General features: G+C 54.3%; 1 protein-coding gene across 2 annotated transcripts; it reads right to left on the minus strand.

Annotated features, from left to right (window-relative positions):
* Nucleotides 1-7,693: 7,693 nt before the first annotated feature.
* Nucleotides 7,694-11,638, minus strand: HLX (H2.0 like homeobox). 2 transcript variants are annotated; one of them, XM_030500062.1, is made up of 4 exons: nucleotides 10,697-11,638; nucleotides 9,992-10,171; nucleotides 9,356-9,540; nucleotides 7,694-8,515 (listed from the first exon to the last, which is right to left on the minus strand). In XM_030500062.1, exons 1-4 carry the CDS (start codon nucleotides 11,253-11,255, stop codon nucleotides 8,171-8,173), a joined length of 1,269 nt encoding a protein of 422 aa, XP_030355922.1. In that variant the 5' UTR covers nucleotides 11,256-11,638; the 3' UTR covers nucleotides 7,694-8,170. The 2 variants fall into 2 exon arrangements, with proteins under 2 accessions (XP_030355922.1, XP_030355923.1); XM_030500063.1 differs by lacking the exon at nucleotides 9,992-10,171.
* Between the last annotated feature and the right edge of the window lie 13,215 nt (nucleotides 11,639-24,853).

The raw sequence follows: 24,853 nt of genomic DNA on the forward strand, positions 1-24,853 counted from the left end.
TACGGAGAGAAATAACACCAGCAATGAAGGCAAAGAACATCTTGAGCAAAAATTCATCCCTCTTCCAGGTGGAAACTTTAACACCCCTCACACCTCTGAGGCTATAAAGACAACGGTCGGAATGAAAAATATACCCCAAAACCAGCCTCTCCCCGGGCCCGTGGAAACAGGGGGAAGGAGAATGAACCCCCCGTGATCATCCACCTTAAAACGCGAGTGGGGTACCCTCATCCGCCCTCTCCCCTGCCCGGCATCTCCGTCGCTGCTGCTCCCAAGAGCTCCTTGGGTTTAGGTTTGGGAGCGGTTCCCGGGTCGATGCCTTTACCAAAGGAGGAGGGAGAGGGACGGAGAGGGAACTCTCCCGGTTTGCATCCCGGCAGCACCTCCGAGCCCGGCTCCTCCCGGCACAACACCGCCGGTGCGTTTCGCTTTTCACCCGCCTTCCACCCGCTTAAGAGCTCAACGAGTTCACAGTTTACACACAGTAAAACGTCAATATTGCGCTAAATGCTTGCGGGGAAAAGGCTCTTCGCAGGGATCCTCATAAAAGCCCTTTATTTAGCTTCGAGCATTTTCTTGTAATCAATAAGAGTTGGCTGTTATCTCCCGGCACATTTAGCGGGGAAGTTTATTGCCTGCCGGGCGGATTAAGGGCGAGACAGGAGTGCACCATACAAGGAGAAGGGACTCCCGAGTCCCGCGATCCGAGCCTCGGATTCATAAAATATAGAACCATCCATTACATTGCCGATATCTGGAGCCAGCAAATATATACAGACTATAAATTGCCGCCGGCGGGGTGCGGGCCGGCCGCGGGCGCGGGGGCTCCGCCCGCCCGCATTCCTCCCCGCGCCGGGGAGGGCGGGGGGGCCCGGCCCATCCATCACCGCCGTTATGACTCCGCGATGCAGCAAATGGGTTGTGTAAAAAGGCGGCGTTTGACAAGGTGGCATGGTTATCCTGTCCAAATGATGCATAATATTAGTATTAGGGCTTAGATCATCGCATGCTTTTAAAATCATCACCGCTAACTAGACGGGAGGGGGGAGTCCTGGGGGCTGCAGGGGGGCAAAAGTTTCCATGTAGATAATGATTATAGATGGTGGGATTTATGGGGAGGGGTGAGTGCACAAATAAACACGTCTACTGCAGACGGAGAGAGGGGCCCGATCCGGCCGGTGCCCACCCGCGGCCGATGGCGGAAGCGAGGGACAGCCGGGACCGGGGCACCCCGCACCCGGGGTGGGGGGACCCATCGGCACGACACCTTCCCACTCCCCGGACACGTCCCCGAGCGCTTGCTGGAGGGGAAAGCAGGGACCATCCTCTCCTCGCCCGCCGACTGCTAACAGGCCACGGCTGCGGTCACAAACACGAGTGGCTGAGGGCTGAGAGGGGCTCTCCGAGGCTGGGGCCACTCGGGCCAGACGGTCCGCACCAGGATCTGCCCTTAGAAATATAGTGTAGGGAAGCGAATTGTACCGGGGTGTTTTCGGGGTGACGTGCCGGCTCCGTGCCGCATCTCATCCTCTTTTTTCCCCTTTCCGGGGCTGGAGTCAGACACAGGCAGGAGGCTCAGGGGTCCCGGCGGAGCTGGTGGGGTCTGTCCCGGTCCCGAACGGGTCAGCGCCCTCCATAGCCCGGCTTAAATGGGACAGGGCCGGGCGGGCTCCTCCGCCTGCAGGCAGCCCGTTAGCGGGAGGGTGAAGGGAGGGAGTGCCTGAGCCAAGGGGGGAAAGGGGGAAAAAATGGAGAGCCCCGACTCCATCCCTCCTGATAACCCCGCCGCCGCTTCCCTGCCCGGGCACCGCGCAGCGCCCGGTCCCTGCGAGGCGGCGGCGCCGTGGCAGGCGGCGGTTTTCCAGGGAAAACGGCTTTGGGCTGCTGCTCGAGTCGGCAAAAGGAAAGGGGGGGTGGGGGGGAGAGAAAAAGTGCCTCTTAATTTGGCATCTGCGCTGCCGCCTTGCCCGGGGTCGGTACCAGGCATGGCCCGCGGAGTGGGTGAGCAGAGCCCCGTGACAATGGTGCCGTGAGAAGGATAAAATCCCCACTCGGCGTGATTTATCAGCAGTCTCTGACCCCTGAATAGTTGACTTACATGGCTAGTGACACATTACCCTGGAAATAGGGCTGGCGTGATTTGTGGAGCGTGTCTCTCCCCACACCCGACCCCTCTTTTCGGCTGCTGGGCGTAGGAAACCCTCCAGCCTCTCCGTCCCCTCCAGCACCCCCATCCCCTCGAGCACCCCTATCTCTTCCAGCACCCCCAACCCTTTGAGCACCCTATATCCTCCAGCACCCCCATCCCCCACAGGACTCCCATCCGCGCATGAAGGCAGCCGGGGGGGTCCCGAACAGGTTCGAGGTCGAGGAAATGCACTGGTCATCGCGATGGGAGGGGGGAGAACAGGCGATGGCGATGAAGGCCGGGAGAGATGATGGCGTGGGACCGGGCATAGCTGGAGGGGTGTGATGGCTGGAAACCTTTGATTTGGGGTTTGCCCGGAGAAGGGGGGAGGAGGAGGGTGGCCTGAGTTTTTTAAGGCAAGCAGAAATTTGATTATAGCGTACGGCAGAGGTCTGTGATTTGCGGTGAGCGGATTTCATTAACTACGGCCGTTCGAGTCTCGGAAAACCCGGTCAGGCCCGCGGGGCCGGGGACGAAACTGACCCCGAGGGCGGGTGGCGAAAGGAGCTCGGCCGCGGCGCCGGTTCTCTGCGCCGGGGAGAGCCGCGACGGCTCCGTGATGCTGTGGCCGCAGGGCTGGCACGGCCTCGGGCACTGCCCCGGCTCGGCTCGGCTCCTTCGGCAGGCCCTGGGATAGGCCGGGCGGGAGGCAGCCGCTTTACCCGCTGCCCCGACGGGCAGCGCAGCCCCAGCCCTTGTACTTGCTTTTTGCGGGGTTGGGGGGGCACAGGACGCCTTTCGCCGCCCCCTCCACTCGTGTCACCTGCTGCAGCCGCCACCGAGGTGAGGCGAGGATTGGTTGGATCCCCCACCTCAAGGTTTACCTGCGGCGCTTCCATTTTTGATGAGGATGATGGTGGTGGAGGCAGCAGCCGGCCCCTTCGGGGGCTATCGGGCCGCTTGGCTGCCCGCCGGAGCGGGAGTGGTATCGGGTCTAATTGCCGTCAACGAATGTCGCCGGCAGAAGGAAAAACAAAAGCTGCCTCCAAAGATCCCGGAGCAGAATTTGGCAAGGCTCCTAAAGACACCAATTAGCAAAGGCTAAACCCATTAATGAAGTGGCGGCTCTCTGGTTTCAGCCAGGTGGTGCAGATCAGAGCGGCTGTATCTGCAGCAGAGCTCCGCTTCCCTCCAGGCAGGACCTCACAGCGAACCTCAACATCAATAATACGCTTAATGGATCTCATTAGGGCTGGGGCCGCGAGTCCCGGCCTGGGAGCAGAGGGATGAGGGGAACAGGGGGATGAAGGGAGCGGGGGGGCAGTGCTCCCCTCGCCCCGGGACAGGCTCCCCCCGCGGGTACCTGCCGCTCCCCGTTACCTGCCTAAGCTGATGGGTTTTGTGAACTCCATCTCTAGACGGCTTTTTCGAATAAACGAGATCTTGGCATCACCTCACCGGGCTCACCCACGTCCTCACCCCTTCGTCTGAGCACCCTCAGTCCCCCCCGAGCTCCGAGCATCTTCAGCTGGGCCGGCTCTGCGAAGCCCGGCAGTCCCCGCCGCCACCCAGCCCCGGAGCCGGAGCTGTGGAAGGAGCGAAGGGGCTTCTGCAAAGTAATTTGCAAAGAAAACCATCCAGACCTCATCTCTGTAAAAGAGAACAGGAGAAGGGATGAAGCATTTCCGCTTCAGCTAGGGGAAAACATCAAATAAAGAGGGGAAAAGGAACACTGGGGTAGGATAAGCTCGGCCGAGGAGAGCTAGAATATTTAGCTAATGGAGGTGGACTATGAAAGGAGACTTCATATTTCTCTCCGAGGAGTCTCTCCAGGTCCGCAGCCGAGAATACACACAGCAAACGTTGTGCTTGAAATATAGCTGAGGGTTTGCTTTATTTGAATTCACTGGTGTTTATTTAAGAAAGTGAATAAAGGTTTTGTGTAAACAGCCATTATTTCTGATGGGCGCTCAACAGCAATAAGGAGGGGGTGGTTTTTTCAGTCGAGATTGTGGCAAAAGTTGACATTTCGGAGATTGCAGTTTGTCTTGCCGACGCCAGGCAGTCCCGAGGCATGAACTGCAGGGAGAGCTGTGTGTGCCTGCGAGTGTGAAACGGCGATGCCGAGCGGAACGGGGTCTGAAAACAATTATTTTTTAAGGCATCAGCTTAAGCCCGACACTAAAATAAAACAAAAATATTTTCCTAAGGAGCGGGGCCGGGCTCGCTCACCTAACGAGGGAGGCGAACTCGGGTTTCGCTGCCGACGGGGGCTCTGCAGGGGGGGCAGCATCCACCCAGGGGGTCGCGGGGGACCCTTTTAACCCCCCCTTCCCAAAACCCCACCGCAAGCTCCTTGCCTGGCCCTTTTTGCACCGTAAATGGCTTAAAATAACGCGTCGATTTGGTTTATTATTGTGTTTTGGTGGGTTTTTTTTTTCTTTCAACGTGGCGGTGATTTCTGAGATTGACTCGAGTCTCTTTGGAAAAGGGAGGTTTCTATTGAGAAATCAGGCAGGAGAAAAGAATCTCGTTAGACACTTTAACACAGCGCCCGGGGAAAGGGGGGTTATTAGGGAGCTGCTCCCCGGGACGGAGCTCGACAAGAGCTGGCTCCGACCAGCCCGGCCGCGCATCCCAGCGGGTGTGAATGCTCCAGACGGGGCTGGGACGTCGGGGCGGACTCCCGCTTCGGTATTAGCCCCATTTCCCACACATGCCACGAAGGAAGGAAGCAGGGAAGCCTCGGTTCTTTGAGTATCACTCCTGTTTCTTGATCTCCCGTACAACTCTTATTTCAAGTAAGCTCGAAAACTCTGTGCCCGGCAGCCGGGAGGGCAAAGCAGAGCGGGTGTGTGCCGGAGAGCCTGGCCTTGGCTTGGCCGGAGCCGAGGAGACCGAGGGCAGAGCCGGGGAAGCCTCTCTCGGCCCCTATGAGGGGACCCCGGCCCACCCGGGCAGCGGGGGACCGCGCCAGCACAGACCCGTGTCGGCGGGGGGGGTGGTGGTGGTGTCCAGCCCAAGGGATCTGAAAAGAGCCACAAGAGGTTTGGGGGAGGCCTAAAGAGACTGTCCGAAAAGCTGCAACCCCCTTTGAAAGAACGTCGGGGAACCGGATCGGTGGGGGAATCGTGGGCTCCTTCAGAGATCACCGGCGTCAAAAGCCTTTCCCGTTACCAGGCGGTAGTAAAGCAAACAAAAAAGGACACCCCAGGCGTTTTTGGACCTGTTCGGGGAGGGTGGGGTGCGTTGCGCTATTGGCAGGTCAATATCGTCGACGAAGGGCGATCGAGCTGCGGGCAATCGCGACACTGTTCCGACTTTTTTTCTGCAGAATTTGGGTAGTAACTGCCGCCTCGCAGGACCGGGCAAACCCCCTCCCCTGTCAAGGCGGGCACAAATACCTCCATTAGGCCCATCTTTTCCCAAACTCATTTTCGTGGGTTTGCTCTACCTGCCCGAGGACGTGCACAACGGCAGCAACGGAGAGAAGAGACTCTTTTTTTTCTCTATGGCTGAGGGAGAGGGAAAAACCCAACCTCCCAGCAGCAGCCCGAGGTGCGCGGAACACCAAAGCCTGGAGGTGGAGAGGCAGGGAGGCAAAATCGGCTGCAGGGCGAAGGAATTTCAACCGAGCTCTTTCATTCGGATCTGAGCATCTTCCTCCGTAGCCTAACAGTGCTATTTTTTTACACCCTTTTTCAGCATTACCTTAAAAAGGTGCCATAAAGGCGCTGCCCCTGCTCTCTCTCCGACCCGGGCTCCAGGCGGGCATTGCTCTCCCGTTATTCGGGGGAGGGGGGGGAGCCCTGCGCTTGGAGGAGGCGCAGATTCCTCTAATCCAAGGGAAAAGAAACTCTTTCCCGACGCCTTTTTCCTTTCTCGGCTGTCAAGAGCCACCTCAAACCCCTCTCTCCAGCACGGATTAGTTTTTAGGAAGCAAAACCAAGAGGCAAACAAATTCCTGCGTGTCCGTGCGCCGCATCACGGTGGTTTGTCGGAGGAGAAGCAGCCGTGTTTCGCTAGACATCTGTCCCGCGAGTTCCTTTACTCCTAGGGGAAGTTACAACCAATCCCACGGCGATCCCCCCGCTGATGGGCACAGCAGCGGCCCGAGGAACAGCCTCTTTCTAGGGCTGGAAGCCAACAGCGGGGCCCACTCCGAGCCCCGAAAAGCCGTGAAACCCCCATTTCCTCCCTGAGAGCGTTTTAAACGCAGAACCAATTCGCAAGCCCCTTCTCAATCCGTCTCCCCGCTTCCCTGCCCCAGCGGGGCTCGGACGAGGTCGGCACCGCGGGCGCGCTGCCCTGCGCGGGCACTGCGCTCATCCAGGGACGCAGCAGTGCTTTGTGCGCGGTCCCTCCTGGAGATCAACCTGCCTGCCGTGGCTCTGCCAGCTCGGTTACACCTTATTTAACTCTTCACCGTCCCCTCTTCGCCCAGCAAGGCGGCCTCTCGGCTTGCCGTTCGCCCCAGCTCCTTCCCCCCGGTGTTTGTGGCAGGGGGATGCTGTCGGTATTTCCTGCGCCTTCCACAGGTATTTGCTTCTACGGGAGTTCCCTGCTCGCAGGGGTGGCCCCGAGGAGCGCGTCCTCCCGGGCAAACCCCGCCGGCCCCGAAGGATTTATCGGTCCTACGCCTTACTTCTCCATCCCCCCTTTCTTTCCAGCGGTGCCACCGGCGCAGCGCCCATCGGCCTGGGGGGGGGGGGGAGCGGCCCCGCTTCGCCTGTCCTCGCCCCGACCTCTCGGGGCAGGATCAGGCCTCCCCAGCCCCGTGGAACTGGTCCCGTTAGGACCTCACAAAACGCCCTGAAGCACAAAACAGTGGGCAAGGACGGGGCTCCTCGCCGCTGCGGCTTTCGCTTTAATCGACGCTGCTTGGGAAGGGAGGAGGGAAAAGCAAGGCTGAAGGAGAAGCGGCCTCCCCCCCCGTCCTCCCCGGTGCCCCTGGAGGAGCAGAGCATCGAGCAGCGCTTCGTCGAGGAGCGAAGCCGACGATGAACCCGAGCAGAGCCCGGCCTGGACCGTCCGGGAGCCCCGGCGGGGTGGGAGGGGGGGACGACACCGCACTGACCCGATCTTCCGCGCCTGCATGACGTCACAACGCGCCCGTGTGACGTCAAGAGGCACTTCCTCCCCACCCCGCCGCGGGGACTTGCGGAGAGGTGCGCGGCAAATCGGAACGACACCAAAGTAAAGCAATAACACACACATAAACCCTGCACCCCAAAACCGGCCCCACCAGGTCTCGGCAGCACCCCGATGGTCAAACGGTGCGGTCCCCTCCTGCATCAAACCCCAAAAGCCACCTCACAAGATCCGCGTACGCACAAGCGGATCTCAAAATGTTATTGGCAACTTTCTCACCGGGAGCACAATTTCGCGTCATCAAATCCGGTCCTTGTCATCGCCTCCATTCGAAAAGGAAGGGGGAAAGGGATAAAAAAAAGAAGTCAGCTGCCTCGGGGGGCTTCCCTGGTGGGAGAGACGGCGGCAGCCTTTGGAACAGGGCAAAGAAGCCTCAGCAGCCCTCCCTCTGCCCTGGTCAACAAACTGGCGTGGTTACAAACCATAGCAAACATTTTATTTACAGGAGATATATATATATATATTTCTATATTTTGTCAGTGCAGTATTTCTTGGCCGGATTATTCGAAGCAACACGTTGCAACCGATGAGGACGTTGGCAAAATACTTCACATTGTAAATTGGTTTGGGGCGGGGGTAAGAGGGGGAAGAGAGAGGGATTTCGGAGCACGTTCTCAGAGTCCCTCGCTCGGATTTCCCTGGAGAGGACAAGGGGCAGGAGACGGAGAATAAAAATAATAAGAGGGGAATAGAGAAATCCCGCTCTCCTGCGAGCAGCGCGGAGGGAGAGGGGCCGCCCCCCGCACCGCCCTCCCGGGGCTGCGGTTCCCGCGTCCTCGGCTCCTCGCCCCCGGCGGGAGCGGGCCGGTGCCTGGCCGGCCTTACCGCGCTCCCGGGGCGGAAGAAGGAAGATAAATTAGCGCGCAGGTCCGGGCGCGGAGGCCGCTCCGTCTATAGGCCACTCCGCGGCTCGGGGCTGGCGGCAGCAGCAGCGGGCGGCGGCGGGGAGGGGAGGCCGGTGCTGCCGGAGGACTTGCCAAGCCCGGCGGCGGGCAGGCTCCGCTCGGTACCCTCAGTCCGTTCCGTGTCGCTGGGGGCCATGTCGAGAGAGTCGGCATCACTGCTGTCGCTGTCGCCCTCGGAGCGGCTGGGGCTGCGCTCGGGGTCCCCGGCGGCAGCGGACGGGGCGGCGGATCGCTGGGCCTCCGGCTCCGGCGGCGGGTCCTTGTCCTTCTGGGCCTGCGCCTCCTTGGAATGCCGCCACTTCATCCGCCGGTTCTGGAACCACACCTTCACCTGCGGCCGCGCCGCCCTCAGTCGGGTGGCACGGCCCTCACCGCGCTCCGCGCACCGCTCCGCGCACCACCCGGCCCCGACGCCTTCCACCAGGGACAGGCAGAGCGGGGAGAAAAGGAGGCGCCGGCCTCAGCTCTCTCTACCCGCACCCGTGAGCGGCAGAGGTGGCTTTAGTTTATATTTATCGCCTTCTACTTCGCATGTTTAAATACCGAACACCCCCCTCCGTGTTGGTGTTTTGGGTTGGGGTTTTATTCGTTTGTTTGTTTTTGTCTTTTCTCTCTCCTTCTTCTTCCAGGAAACCAACTCTTGCTCAAGAAACCACAGCGTTATACAATTCTGCGCGCTGCGGGCCCTCAAAAGTGGAATCATTACAGAGTGGCGTTCAATGATTCCGTTTGAAGAAGACTTTTCACTTCCCCAGAACTAAGGATTTCACAACGTGGGGAGAGATTTAGAACGAAAAAGAAAAAAAAGAATAAAACGGGGAGGGGATGGGGGGAAGCGACACACATTAAAAATAGTGTGTTCGCTTCTACTTCCTTTGACCTAAACTGCCTCCTACAGCGAGTTGCACTTCAGCAAAGCGCACAGTGATGATCATCTGCCTCGGCCGTGGCCCAAAGCAAAGGCGAAAGCTCCGCACCGGGCCGTGAAACGCCACGGAACCTGGGCGCAGGAGGTGCTCAGGACAAGGCCCCGCTCCTCATTCACCCCGCTAAGGATTAAGAAAGGGAAAAACGCTTTGCAAACACACACCACCACCCCACACACACAGATCCCCCGGTATCCCTCTAAACTGGAAGTAAGATTTTGTAATAAACCCGAGGCCGTTCTTACTTGAGCATCCGTCAGCCCCAGCATTGCCGCCAGTTGCTTTCTGTCCGGTTTGGTGACGTATTTCTGGATTTCGAACCGTTTTTCTAAGCCTTTCCTCTGCAGGTTGGAAAAAACAGCTCTGGACCAGGAGCGTTTCCTCTTGTACGTCTGGGGCAGCGTGTCCTTCGTTAAAACGGCATACGGACCTGATGGGAGGGGGAGAAAAGCAGGAGGGGAGAGAGAGAAGGAGAAGGAGACAGCGCTATTAATACCGGTGCCTGAAAGGGGGCCTTAAATCGATCAAAATAACAGCTGGCCTGCGGTGCGGGGAAGGCCCGGGCCGGCGTGGCTGGGTCCGGGTCCAGGCACCGTGTGCTGCCTAAGGCAAGGGTGGAGCAGTTTGGGACCCGAATACTTTCCTCTCCCCCCTCCCTACCCCTTCTCTCTCAGCCCAGGTTATTATTTTTGTTCTAAATGGGACGGTGCTTTGGGTCAGGCCCTAATCGGCTCTTCCTCCCCCCCACGCAGCCCGGCTTTCGCCCAAAATCTGAGCCTCGCTATTAAACACCCGTTCCCTCCGGGGGAAAGCACCTCGGCTGCTCCGGGGCGGAGGGCCCTGCGCCGCGGGAGGGAGTGTGAACGAGGGACGAGATGTACCTGGAAAAGTGTCTTGAAACTGGTGCTGAACTGAGCTCCTTGGGTTTGTGTTTAAGGGACCCAGAATAGCCGAAGCCTCGTTAATGGGGTCTAGAGACGCGAAGAACTGGCCGGCGGAAGGCTGCAAGGTGGGGAGATGAACCCCAGTTTGGCGGCTGGTAGTTAATAAGGAGGTCAGATCTGCGGGCACAGGAACAAGGAGAGCTCTGTTATACCGCGGTCGAAACCGACACCCCGGCAGCCCCGGGCGGTGGGGCTGCGGGGTGACCGGGCAGCCGCCTCCGAGCCCCGGGGCTCTCCTAGGAGAGGCGGCCGTGGCCCGGCGATCCGGCACACTCCGGTGGATTCGCTCCCTTGGCCAGGATGTTTACACGCCGCGGAGGGAGGAGGGGGGGATACTGCAGCGAAAGCCGTTAAAACGGGCTGTGCCCTCGGAGGCAAAAAGCCCGGGCCCGCTTTGGGGAGGGAGGCCGTTCCGATCGCGATGTTCCCGCTATCGCTATTTGTGCGAGCGGCACAAGTGCTGCCTGCGCGGGGCCGGGCTGTTCGGGAAGCGCTATTAGAGGCTCGGATTTATAACGCCTTTTTTTAACCCCCAAATAACTCTTTTTCTCGGCTAGATCATAAAGTTTCCAAACTTTCGCTAATAATACTATTAGAGTATAAATAAAGGAGCACGGAAAGCGGACAAGGCGGTTTCTCTACCTCTCAGCGTGTTGCCTTCCTTGACTTTGGGGTCAAACTCCGCCGATAAGATGCGGTCGATGCCGAATTTCAGGTCCTTGCTAGCGGGCGCCGGCGCCGAGCCGGGCGTGTGGCCGCCGGGCAGCCGGGCTGGGGCCGGGCCGCCGCCGCCCCCCGCCGCCGCAGCGGGGGACCGGTGCTGCGGGGGGCGGTGGTGCGGGTGGTAAGCGGCGGAGAGCGGCGAGAGGCGCGGCGGGAAGGCGGCGGCCGGGGCGTCGGGGGCCACGACGGGAGTGGGCCGGAGAGGCGAGGCGGTGGCGTGGAAGGGACCGCCGTGGTGGACGGCTCCCAGCGCCGCCGGCATCCCGGTACCGGGAGCTCCGGGCAGGCTGTCGGTGGGTCCCCCTGCCGCCTCTCCGCCGGCGTGGAGGATGTCTGCGATGCAGAAGGACGGCTTCTTCCCCGCCGCGGCGTCCAGCGGGAAGCAGCCGCCGGCTGCCGGCCCCGATGCCGAGCAATAAGCCGCTGACCACAAGCTGAAGTTGGAGGCGTAGAAAGGGGCCAACCCGGCCGTGTACATCCTGCCCGGGGAGGGGACGCGCCGTTCCGCCGCTCAGCTCCCGGGTGCGCGCCGCGGAGCTGCCCGCTGCCCCGGGCGCATGGGGAGAGATGGCGAGAGGCGGCTGGTGCAGCACTTGCCGAAGGGGCAACCACCACCACCCAAAAACAAAACAGCAAGAAAAAGGAAAAAGTCCCCAAAACCCACGGCGAGACGGAGAGAGCGAGCGGGCGAGGAGCGGCGCAAACAAAACAAACCCAAACCAAACCCCCTTTCCTCGCCCTTGAGGGGGGGGGAATATTTACCCCTCCCCAAAACTTTCTCTGGCAGCGACACTCCCGGCTCCGGAGCAGCCTTCGCTCCCTCCCCGCCTCCAATCGGCGATCCGCGGGGCCGGGCAGCGCCGCCCGCAGAACACGCCCATGAAGAGCCGGGGCGTGGGTACGGGACACCGCGCAATTGCGCGCAACTGCGCGGTGTCCCGTACCCACGCCCGGCCCGAACCGATTTGCCCCACTAGGTACCCCCCCCAAATTCCACCTTTGACTTTGACACCCCCCCACCCCCAAAAAGTCTCTGCGCTTGTCGCCGCGATTTCCAACCGTTTGAAAGAAACGCGCAGGCCAGTTCTTGGCTATTTGAAGCAGTTCGGTCCTCCTGGAAATGATTCCCAAGGAAATGTGTTTCCTTCCCGGATGAATGAGCCTGGGATAGTCTGGAAGAAAATGAGTCTGTGCACGCAATGTATGTGTTTGTGAATGCTCCGAGCTATGCCGGGCCCAGGACACGTTGGATCCTGCATTAGCAGCGACTAATTAATTAATTAATCTGGTTTTGTCGATAATGTAATTTTATAGCTATTTACCGTGTTCTCCAGCCGAGTGGCTGCATCTGTTTCCACACCAATTTCACCTGCAAAACCAGTTTGTAATTTTGCAAACCTTTGACAACTGAATCGCTCCCATTTTTTCCTTTAGAATACGATTATTATATATATCCTCTGCAATAATTTAGGGAGAAATTTATGAAAGCGTCTTTTGCGGTTTTTTCCCTCCCTTTTAACATCCACATTTGTCCCGACGTCGCTCTGAAACTCAACATTTCTTGAAGTTTAGTTTTCTTACACGTAAACCAGTCGCTGCCGTTCTGAGCAGGCTCCCGGGTCAGACGACTGCAGGTTGGCTTTGATTTTGTTTCAAAACCCATTATTATTGTTATTTTCTCAAATAGCTTCCCAAATTCTGAAGGTTTTCGGGCAACCAGAGAAGCAAACTATTTCTTTTCCCGCTAAGTAGGAAGCCGTAGCTCCTGTGTGAATATTGAATCCACCTGGAAGCGAGGGGGATGCGCTCCTAGGGTCGGTTCCCCGGAAAGAGCCAGGCACCGCTTCGCTTCTCTTTATATTGAGACCTAAACCGAAAAATAAAGACGGGCCGGCCTGCCAAGATGTGTCCCAAAACCGAAGGCGAACCACAGGGTTAAGTCTGAGGTTTTCCTACTTCGAAAGCGAAAAGCCCCTTTCCCTTGCCCTGTCCGTGAGGGGACGAGCCGGGCTCCAGCCTCTCGCTCTCAAACCGGATCGAACTACTCCGGTTCCTGTCTCGTTTTCACAGCCATGAGCCCGGCCGCGGTGGGGGCAGAGGAGGCAGCTCTGCAACTGCCACCGGTACCGAGACGGCTGCTCGTCAGGCCGTAGGGGGACCGGGGAGGAGGGGGGACACGACACCAAAAATACTCCCAAACAGGGTGTTTTGCTTTTACTTTAGAAGCTTCTTTCATTGCTACGCTGGCTCCGCTGACGAGAGGAGCGCCCGTTGGCGGGCGCCGGTGCCCGGGACCCCGCGGGTTGGCGCGTAGAGCAACGCTCCTTCCGCGCTGTCATCGCGCTGGGACAGAAATAACCCGAAAGGAAACACTCAGCACGTCGCACTGAAGCACTTGACCCGCGGGCTGGGCCTCTGCTGGGCCAGGGAGCTGCGGAGCCCGGCCCGCGGGCGCAGGTGCCTTCCCGGGGCCGCGCACTGCTCGGCACCCCGCGCATCCTCCGCGGGGCGAAACCAGGAGCACCTGCATTACCCCCGCCCCGTCCGCTCCCTCTGCCGGGGGACAGGGCTGTCCCCTCTCCCCGAGGTGCCCCTCCGCAGGCCTCGCTGCCCGCGCACCTTCCTCCCGGGCTGAGCGGGGCTGCGCGGCCGCGGAGGCGGCGGCCCCTCCTCCCCGCGCAAGGACGGAGAAGGCTGCAGGAAACCCGGGGCTCGCTGCAGTCCAGGTCATCTCCTGTTTTTTGAGAGGTTCCAACTCGGACTAAATGAGCGGATGTGCCTGCGAGATTTGTCCCAAAATAGAAGCGGCTTTAGTATTTTAGGATACAGCAGAAATCCTTATTTCTTCCGGAGAAAAACTTCATAATGAGCGCGAGCACTTCCCTTTTCAATATTTGTGCAACTTTATCTCGACCAGCAAGTTGCTTTGGTGACGCAAATCCGCCCTTGTGTATTGCAACTACAAAAATAAATGCAAGGAAATCAATTCCCTTCTAGCAATGAAAACATAAATATACAGCTGCGACTTTCCCCTTTAATCTTGCTTTCCGAGGGACTCGAGAAGGAGGCGAATGAACTGTGCAGCAGGAGCGATGCCTCCTCTTTTTTTTTTTTTTCCTTTTGGAATGGAGTCTCGAAACACTTCCCCCCCCCCCCCTTTTTTTCCCCTCTTTTTCCCCCTTTTCCTTTTTTTTTTTTTAATTTTTAAATTTTTTTTTATTTCTCTTTTATTTTTCCTTCCCCCCCCCCCTTTTTTTTTTTCCCTCCGAGGCCGAAAAAGGAGGTGAATATGTATACGTATATATACACACACTCTTTGAAAAAGGAGTGAATATATATATACCCCTCCTACAAAGGGAGTGTATATATATATTGTGTATATATATAATGTGTGTGTATATATATACATATATATATATTCGAGTTCTTACAGGGGGAAAATAGAAGGGCTGACCCGGAGGCGCTGCAGCTCCCCGGCCCCACAGTCGGGCACCGGCCGCTCTTTGGGCTGTCGCTGTCCCTCCGGGCTCCTCGTCGAGCTGCGGCGGCCACGCAGATCTATGCAATATATAAATGTAATATTAAAAAGAAGAACAAACTTTTTACAATTCCCACTCTCTTTAGGAGTACCCGTAACAATAACGATTTCAACGCCGCTGGAAGCCCCCCAGGGCAACGCTTTGCTTGGGTGGCGTTGCCGAGGACCCGCCGAGCACCGCGCATCCCCCGACCCCGACCCCCGGCCCCAAAGCCCGTTCTCTGTCGCCACCTGCTGACCCCCCCGCAAGGCACCCCCGGGACGTGGCTCTCCCTCCAGCTCCATGCGAGCAGGGAGCGAGCAAAGGTTGGGAGCTAAATAGCGGGCCAATAAAGGGCCGGAGCTGGTCAGCCCTTGGCATTTCCTCTCTGTTTTACGCGTTGCCGAGTAGCTGTGTCAGTAACGCTGTGCCGCTTGCCGAGCACTCAAGTCCCTTTCCCTCAGGTGTGTTTGCACCAGTATGTGGGTTTGGGGCAGTGTGTGGTTTTGGAGGGAATTGCCTGATCCTGACCACATGTGGAGAGCTCTCAGGGTGCACAGGCAGGTATCCCGATGGGAATGGAGTCAGCAGGGCATGCTAAAATTACTCTGAAGCAAAACCCCCCTAAAAGTACTGTGTTGGGGTGGTCTGAAAACTCGGGGGGGCTTTCTGCATGTCCCAAGAATTGACCATCTTACAGTCAAACAGGTCCCATTGAGCAGGTCCATACATTGGAGCGGACCAAAGCCCAAGGCTCCCAACTCCAATACAACAGCCACTGAGCTGGGGAGGTTGGAACTAGGTGATCTTAAGGTCCTTTCCAACTCAAACCATTCTATGATTCTATGACTTCTCACACTGGCACATTTGCGCTGTGTCTTTCCTTCAACTGTTCTGATAAAATACATTAGATCATGTGAAGCTGATGGGTTCCAAGTGGAGAGACCTTTTGCACTCTCTCAAATGCTGCGTAGTCCCTCAAGTCCCTTCAGACAGAGAAGGGACTTGATAACACAGATTCCTGACTCCCCTCTTCCCCTGAGTGCCTGACTTAGATATCTGCATCCTTCCCTTACAGAGAAAGGGGTGACCTTTCCTTTTTCCCTTTCCTCACCCTTCTTTTTTCTTTCATGAAAAGCTGCAGATACATAAATCTTAAAGAAGAATTTGGGTAATAAAGAGCAGTTGAGAAGCTCCTCTCCACAGTCCAGGGAAAGGAGTCTGTGTTCTGAGGAGCAAAAGAGTCAGGACAGTCCCTTTCTTGGGGTTTCCTGTGTTAGAGCAGGCAGATCCTGCCCGCTGTGTTGGCTCTCCTGAAGCCCATTTTTAGGCATCTGTTGTTGTGCTGGAGCCAGGCACTCTGAGTAAGCTGCTTGAAGTTGAAGTGCCAGTCTCCCACACTCACTCCATCACATCCCTGTCTGCCTCTTCCTATCCCCAGGGAAGTCAAACTGTAGAAAATCAACTCTGCCAGTAGAAAAAGGGGTGGTTTTCTGCCATAGTTCCCCAAACTTCTTCATCATGTGGCCAGCCAGGGTGAGGGACCTGGCGGAAACACACATTTGAGGATTGGGGTTGGCAGGACCGCTGTGACCCTCTTCTAGTCTGCTCTAACCTCTCACCAGGTCACCTGTTAATTTAAGTGCTGCCTCTTGGAGCTGCTTCCTGCAGTCTCACATGGGTTCTTCTCGCATGGAAAGACCCAGAGTTTGCTTTCATTTCCATCGGCATCACCGATTTCATAGGTTACTTCACCTTTACACTGCGGTCCAACCGTAATCTGTTTACAGAGGGAGTTATCACTGGCTAGTTGCAATTTTCCAGGCCACACCAACAGAGAGGTCTGCAGAGGGCTGGTCTGCAATTAACCCCCCGGCAGCTGATTAAAGGTGACGTGACGTGCAGGAGTGCTGACCCCCTGCTCTAATGTGCAACCGCCGATGAGAGAAGCATTCGCATGCGCACGCTGGATTGAGCTTGCACAGGGCACAGAGACTGAGAGCAAGCAGCACTGCATGGAAATGAAGGTGATTCACCTCTCAGTGCAGAAAGATCACCCACAGGCATTTCCTATGTCTGAAAAGAGAGTATGATTACACCTTTTTCAGCTGAGACGCAAAGGCAAACTGTTGAGGACAGGCTCAGTGTATCTTAGGCCAAGTTGCTTATTTAGGTGCAAGTACAGATGGAAACTGAACAGGGGATTTTGGTATTCCCATAGCGGGTCATCCCCCCTGTGATTCTGTCAGAGCAACCCCACCTATTTCTACAAGACCATGCTAAAAGGGTGGCCAGGCATTGGAACAGGCTTCCCAGGGAAGTGGTGGAATCACCATCCCTGGAAGTGATCAAAAACTGTGTAGATGAAGTGACATGGGTTAGTGGTGGACTTGGCAGTCCCGGGGTAACGGTTGGATTTAAAGATCTTAGGGGTCTTTTCCAACCCAGTTGATTCTATGATTCTATTCTATGATTCTGTAATGCTTAAGGCCCGCTGCCCCTCCAGCAGCAGTACATTACAGGCACTGTGCAGAAAAGCTGCTCAGTATCAAAGAAGGAAATACTAATAACTGCTTAATAAAAGTTTTAGTAAGAAAGAGTTTCCTCCTTCTTGCCAACAGCGGTCCAGAATGTGGGGAAGCTGGAAATAAAGCAATCAGAATGCAGTCACATAAAAGGCAAAATCAACCCCGGAAGGAAGTCAAGTTTCTAGAAGAAAATTACTCTGTAAAACTCATCTGGATTTGTGAACAGTTATTGGTTTTGTTCCAGTCCTCCTTTCATGTTCTAAGTGGACTTAAACGCAGTAGGTACACATCAGTCCAGCTTTAAAACCTGCTCTTTCATTGCTGTTAGTGTGTATAAAACCCCAGCAGAATGCCATCATGGCTCTTAAAAACAAATCCCATTTTAACCTTTTTTTGCCCAAGGGAGATGCTTTCTGGTGGGTGCCAAATGGAAGTGCCAGCCAGGGGAGTTTTATGGTCCCATAAACAAGCACGCTGGATTATGTAGCATGTACATCACACCCTCTGGACCTGTTTCCCTCGCTGGAACTCAATCTGCCCTCAATAAAGTCCAGCCATTCCTTCTCAGCTCCACGGGCAGGTCCCAGCTTACCTCCACCAGGTCTTGGAAGATCCTGGTCCCCTCCTGAGGACCTGGTAGGGCAGGGAGATGCTCTCAGATCTGAGCAGAGTGGCGTAAGGTATCCCCTTCCCAGCTGCGGGTCTGGGATGCTGCCTATAGCAATAGCTGTTCGTCTGTGCCTCCAGCAAATGGAAACAAAAACAGAGGAGGCACAGCCAGCGGAGCAGCACAGCACACAGGGGAAGTCATTTCCTACTGATACCTCTAACACATCATTTTCTATCTCGATGCCTGGGATCTGGTTACCTTTATCTTAGCCAAAAGACTGTAGCGGTCATAAAATGTACTTCGCTTTTATTTCTTCTAGAGAACTTTATCATGAGATTTTGATTATCTGTCCTGCAGCAGTGAATTCCAAAGGTTCATTATCTCCTGTGTCTGCCTTCACTGTCCTGTCCTTATTTTTCTTCCTAATTTCTCAGTTCCTTGAGACATCCATTCATCCTGGAATTGTGAAATGGAGAGAAAAAAAGGCAAGGCTGACCAGTTTTTCCTTTCATTTGTCACTGTGTCTAACCCAAATGTTTACCCTTGCCCCCCAGATGTATAAACTCCTTTCCAAGCCAAGACATTCTCTTTTTCCCAGCTAAACAATCTGTTTCGTTTTGAGGCCATGCTGAACGGTAACATGAATCTCAACACGTTTCAAGTCCCAGCCTGACTTTGCAAGGAATAGAGACATTGAAGATGGTCTCATTACTGTGCTCTTTCCCAAACACTAACGAAGTAGCACCCTCTAGTGCAAGCTAACATTAAAATCCTCAATAACAACAACCCTCCTGGGCCAAATCCAGTCTTGGTGCAGTGCCTCTGGAGCCTCTGGGGATGGGCTTAGCCAGAAGGCTTTTCTCTTCTGTGCTCCAAAGCTTTCCCACATTTTATTCCTAGGCCCCCTATGGATGCTTTGGGCACCCAATGGATCTGAATGTGTCCCAGGTCTCCAGCAGACCCAGGCTACAGCATCATATGCAGGCGGGTGGCATGGACTCATCATTGTGCCATGCTGCTTTCATTCCTATGGGATGCTGCTGCCCACCAAAGCCTGAAGGTAAGAAACACCCCTTGCCAGCAGTCTGCCCCACATCTTGGGTGTTTTGAGACCTGCAAGAGGGATCCCACCTGGTTTGAAAGGACTGGGGGCAAAAGAGAGGGCAAAAAAGGGCAGGGAAAGGGCTGAGCCTGTGGCTGGGCTGTGGGACTGGGACTTCTGCATGGAGAAAGATGCTGGTGGATGGGAGAGTTGGGGACTAACCGGGTGTGAAAGCTGAGGCCTGGGGCAACACAGTGTTGTATTACTTCTGGTGCACTTTTCTTTCATTACTAGCAATTTCCATAAGTTTCATCAGTTTTATTGTTGTTAGGAGGAAGGAGAACAAGCAAATGACACAACTTTGGCAGACCCTGAGCAGGGGGTGACCTGTGGGGTGAGCGAAGGGGAGCGGGGTCAGTCCTGGATGCCATTGGCCACAACGCAGAGACAAGTTAACCGTGTCGTGTCCCGCACGAAATCCCATCGCCTGGATGCACATATAGGGATTGGATAAAAGCACAGAGCTCCCCTCTCACGCTCTAAAAATAACAGTGAGTAAATGGCTACTTGAGATTTCACACAAATTTAAACCCCCAAATCATACCTGTTTAACCAGAAGTGGAAATTTCTCTAACATTTCAAGGCTAGACCTTTCTTTCATTAAAAGCTATAAGGGAGCTGCAGCTCTTCAGCTGGGGAAGGAGAATAAAACCCTTGGTGTCAATCCAAGGTGATGCTGAGGTTCAGGAGCCAGCGTGTGCTTGCACAAACCCCTGGGCACATGCATCTCCTTACAGGGCAAGTACCAAACCAGAGCCCCGGGCAAAGCCCTCCAGGCACCAGAGCTAATGAGCTATGTGGTGGTTTCACCTACGTCTAATGCTTCTGCTTTTTAATGTACCAGAGCCGTTGTGAGTCCAGCTGTGGATTCTGCATGACAGGGCAATGTAGGAAGTGTTGCTTTTTCTAGAGACATGATAAATAACGGCTGGGGCTGCAATTTGTTTTCGGGGAGTGCTATTTTTAAGCCAACGATGAGTTGTTCCAGGGTGAGGTTGGACCATGCGGGTACGGGGGTGGACGTGGCCTGAAGCCATCTCAGCTCGCTCCAGATGTGAGCCTGTGCTGGGGAGGAAGCAGGGGCAGGTGGAGGGAGGCTGGACTCCTTCTCTCACCCAGCCCAGCCTGCAGGAAACAGGGCAGCAGTGCTTTGCCCCCCAGGCTGTGGCGATGCTCCAAGTTCTGGAGCAGCCCTTCACCCCCATTCCCATTCCCTATCACCTCTGGGGGCCTCCACACCACAGCTGGATATGGCCCTGCAGAGCTGGGCAGGGGGTATCTTATGACAGACACGAAAAACCCATAGAGTTGGAGAGAAGAAACGGTTCTGTACCTTCTCCATCTCCATACTGTATTTTACTATTCTCTTCAAATGAAGCAAACATCATTATTTCCCGTTAGGTGTTCCTGGCGCAGAAGTATTTCATTGAAAAATGGTTCTTTAATGCTAATGGGAATTATACTCCTAGTGTGATTTATATTAATAAGGCATGTGCAGTTCCTCAGTACATTCAGACCCAGATGGGAAATGGGATATTTTCTTTTTGTCCTTCCACACAACATCTGATGAAGTGCTCCAAGCATACAATTTAACAAGCTATTCTCCTCTGGCCTTACAGATGAAAAATAGTCCGTTGTGTCAGCTCCTCAGATGCCTATTTTTACACCTTCTGTTTGTTCTTAGTTTGACGTTGTTAATCACGGTCCCACCAAAGCCCCATTGTTCAGCTCTTCAAGAAGAATGTTGTTATATTGACTGTTTGTGCGTCAGCCCAGCTCTCTCTGGAGCTGCATTTGGATGAAATTAGATAATTTCCATTAGGAGAACAGGCATTATTAGTCCCCAATGCCAAATTGAAAAGAGAGCCAAGATTACTATTTCTGGCCGTGTTCACCTCAGGAAGGAACCTTCTCAGCTTTAATGGGATTTTGCTATTGTTGGTTGCCTTCTGTTTGACACCAGGCCAGCAGGGTTGAAAATTGTTTAGAAAGCTGCATGAAATATAATAGAGCCCAAGCCATTTGGTGCAGCACATTCCAGCGTGATGTTTATTTTGAAGAAAAAAAAAAGGGGAAAAAAATTATTGTCCTTGGCAATAAAAAAAAAATCCCTCTAGCTTGACTCTCAGAACATATGCTTCTTGTTGCTGTTGTGCTTTCAAAACGTGCTGCCAGGATTGGGGCGTTACATACAGAAGTGATAAATCTAATACTACTTGTAACGATCTACAGGACTTGTAGAAGCAGATTACAGGCACAGGCGGTGACTTTATGGCAGGAAAATGAGGCCAGGTCATGTCTGAAAGAAGTCCCATGTTGGTCAATAAAATGTGCATCTTCATGGTCTGCGGCTTGGTTTTACCGCAGGGAAATGGGTTCAAGCACACATCTCTACCACCCGAAGAAATTAGGAGGACTTTCATCAGGGACTGTAGTGCTAGGACAAGGGGTGATGGGTTCAAACTAAAACAGGGGAAGTTCGGGTTAGATGTAAGGAAGAAGTTCTTTACTGTAAGGGTGGTTAGGTCCTGGAACAGCCTGCCCAACGTGGTGAATGCCCCATCCCTGGCAGTGTTCAAGGTCAGGTTGGACGGGGCTTGAGCAACATCATCTAGTGTGAAGTGTCCCTGTCCATGGCAGGGAGTTGGAACTAGATGATCTTAAGGTCCTTTCTAACCCAAACCATTCTGTGGTTCTATTTCTAACCCTAACCATTCTGTGATTCGATGATTCTTTGTGCTCCCCAGACTTTGCCTTTGTGGGTTCTGAGGGTCTACTGATCCAGGCTTAGCCCCTCCATGGCCCTGGGTGCACAGCCCTGCCCGTCCCACCTCCTGCTTTCCCCGTCACTGGCCAGGCTCTGCCTTTTCTGTTATCACTTAGAGGGCAGCTCTCCTACCTCCCCTTCATCATGCTGCTCACCATCACCTCACCTGAACACCTCAACTGCATCTGGGGATGCTAATCCTCAACATCCAGCGTGAGAGAGAGGATGATGGGCTGAAATCTTGCTCAGCTCCAAATTCCCCATGGGTCTCTTTCTGCTCCATATAGTACTGTTTTGTTATCTGAATGCTGTCTTAAAATAATTATTAATGAAAGCAGAGTTGACTTTGGAGCGAAAGTTTCCAGTTCCTTGGCGTTTCCAACGTGTAAGCTATCTAAGGGTATTGAAATGTGGGACATTTTTGGGATGAGATCAGAATCCAAGAACATATTTTCCCTCTGGGCTCCTTCAGAGCCAGACCCACCTTTACCGCACTTTACCTCTTGTCTATTCGAGCTCATAAGAGGCTGAGAAAATAGAACAAAGTTACCCATCTTTAGAGAAATAAATAGAGCAAGCAATCTTCAAAGCCTTTGGACAAGGATCCACACAACAATGCCGGTGTTATCCCTGGGTAATAAACCAGAGTGCTCCTTTGTTTATATAGCCTAGTGTTTACTTCTATTTTAACTAACAAACGTTGACTGATTGCACAGTCTTGGCTCGAAACCATCCACCAAATAATTAAAAGTACAATTAGGCTACAAGACAAAAACCCCCACGGCAGACACCAGCCGACACGTTTCCTCCACACAAAGCTGCCACCCGCCTGCACGGAGCTGCTCCGACTCAGCCAGAGCAAAGCAGTGATGGCCCCCAGCAAAATCAACACCCGAGCTCCTACGTGGACCCAGAGCATTGACCACTGCCCCCATGGAGGCTCTGGTGGAGCTGAGCTGGTGGGTGCAGTTTGAATGGGGCAGATCCTTGGTGGTGATGACCCTTTGCTGTGCTTGTCCCAGGATCAGCTATCCAGTGGCATTTTTCAGAGAGGTCAGGTCTGAAGCTGACCCCTGCTCAGAGCATCCTTTGGCATCCACCTGACACAGGAGAGGTTTTAGGCAGGTTGTGGGAGAAGATGGTGCCTCTTCGCCACTGGGTTTGGCATCCTGGAGGTCTCCTTGGTCTCTTTCTTTCCCTACCACCTTAAGCCATGGGAAGGTGCTGTGCCACCACTCAGGTCACCCACCGGTTTCACAGCCCAGGAGGAAACAAACTGGTCCCAGTGAGATCTATCATAGAAAGCCACCCCCAGCAGCTTGCAGAGGCACATGTGTTCCCCCGGACCCCTTCCTAATTGCCACCCCTAGTAATGAGGCTCTTGGTATTTGGACACAACAGCGTGAGGTTTATGAGTCTCAGAAGTGTCCACACGATGCTTAGGTCCCCATTTTCACCCCTCGATAAACTCTAGAGCTAGCTCAATGGGTGAAACGTCCAGAAACTGTAGGTTGAACAGAAAATAACCTGTGTTTACAAGGCTGGGGGATCTATGTCCTGGCTATCTCTTCACATTTGTCTTCTCACCAACCTTTTTGTTTTTTTCCTCTTCATGCTGTGAAATGTTCATTGTCTCCCGCTAAGGAAAGTTTGATAAGGATCTTGCTGAGAGTGGCTTTTAGGAAAACCCATTGCTCCGAAGAGGAACCAACCATTGTAGAGCCAGCACTTCAAAGTTATATCACTATCTTGTTTTTCTGTACCAAATAAATAAATAAAATGAAGATGAACAATGTGTTTCCATTTAAGGGGGAGTGTGGGAAAATCCAGGTCTCCTCAGACTGGGAAGCGGAGTGGTGGATGCTGACTAAGAGACTGGAAATAGCGTGGCTGTCAATTGAAGGAATTCAGGGTTGAATAATCACATCAAGCAGCCAACATCAGAAGGGAATCATGGCCCCAAACCTGTTCATTTGAACTCATCAGGATTCACATGAGAAAACACACATTGGCTTCCACATGTTGCTTGTGGTTTTAGGGGAAGCTCGGGGCTGGGCCATCCGAGCTGCTGCTGAGCATCTCTCCTAGAAGTCCACTGCAGAGTTGTTTCCAGCATGAAAGGCCATGCAGGTTGTCTGTGCCACCTTATGTTGCAACCAAAGCTGATGCCAGCCCTTGTGAAACTGCTCTCCTTGGCTGCAGGCACCTCTGTGTGGGAGCTCACCCCCTTGACACTTCTGTTTGTACTCAGGACCATGGCTCTGGATTACACAGGGACTGCAGGTTGTTACCTTTGTTTTCACTAAGGCATTTTCCACTCTTCACCAGGCACTGGCTGATGTGCACCAGCGACAGTCAGATGCTCCAGGTCTAAGAAAAGTGCAGGTTGTGTCCGGCATGACTGGTCACCAGGTTGGTGGTGATGATGGGACAGTAATCCTTGGCTGTTCCCCCTTCTCACATTTGCACCCCATCGTGGGGGTAGTTCAGCTGCAGTCGACAGGGATCTTTACAATGGGCCCATCCTGCCCTGCCAGCACCCCCAGTTCAACCCAGCCATCAGGGATGGTCCAAATGTCCTTCAGTGTCTTCTTTCATGAATAATTACCCTTTTTATTTCCCTTAGTTGTTGAGGAAGGGAGAAAAGAGCAGGGGAGAGATCCCATCCTTTGGTGCTGTGGGACTTGGTGCTGCTTTAATAACAACAAAATATTGAAAAGGGAAAAAAAAAATGCAGTATATCAGCATGTTTTTAAGGTTGGTGGGAAAAAAAAGACCTTCTGGTCCCAGTGGTATCAGCGAGGGAAACGTCCATTGGATTCTAGTTCTTAAAAAAACCCCTATCTGAGTCATGCAGAAAGTGCTTGGATTATGTGTGGTTACTGGAGCACTCGCTGAGGGGGAAGGGAAACAAGACTCAGCTCAGAGCCTCCTCATGGCCTTACGAAAATCAGCACATCTGTGAAGATGTGTTCTCTAACAAGGAGGGTGCTGCTTGCCCAGGGGGAGAGGGAAGAATTGGGGAGGAGAAGGAGGGATGTTTCGCTTCCATCTCACTCCAAACGTGCTAAATTCAGCCTCTTCTTTGCCAAAGAGAAGACCTAGAAATCACACTCCACCTGGCAAGGTAATTTTCCCCCCTAGTCATCAAAGGCTGGAAAATGGATGCCTGCTCTGCAGGAATTTGTCTGAATAGGTGATGACAGTTACAACTTTATTCCTTTTTCCACTGTTTTATGTGGATTTAAATGATGACTCACTGATTTAAGTGAGTCCTCCAATCTGTATCCACAGGAAAGCCCTCTTTCCAAAGGTGGGATCAGGCAGAGGCCCTCCATACCTGCGGGGAGAGGATGCCAAGTACACGTATGTTCATGTATATGCATGCGTGGGCATAGGGCAGCTGACAAGAGAGAGCCCAGAGCACCACTTGGACACTGCTTGGAGGATGGAGCTGGGGGGATGAAAGGGGAGGAATCAATTCATGTATTTCAGTCTTTTCCAGACAGGGGCTTCTCTGAAGGTAGGGAAAAACAGAGAGAGACACGGCA

The sequence above is a fragment of the Strigops habroptila genome, chromosome 10 (genome assembly GCF_004027225.2).
Source record: "Strigops habroptila isolate Jane chromosome 10, bStrHab1.2.pri, whole genome shotgun sequence".
Taxonomy (NCBI): Eukaryota; Metazoa; Chordata; class Aves; order Psittaciformes; family Psittacidae; genus Strigops; species Strigops habroptila.

Coding starts and splice junctions, on each gene's coding strand:
- HLX (XM_030500062.1), bottom strand. CDS start 11,255: ATGTACACGGCCGGGTTGGCCCCTTTCTACGCCTCCAACTTCAGCTTG. Junction 10,172..10,696: donor GGAAGGCAACACGCTGAGAG/GTAGAGAAACCG, acceptor CTGTGCCCGCAG/ATCTGACCTCCTTATTAACT. Junction 9,541..9,991: donor GTTTCAAGACACTTTTCCAG/GTACATCTCGTC, acceptor CCCTCCCATCAG/GTCCGTATGCCGTTTTAACG.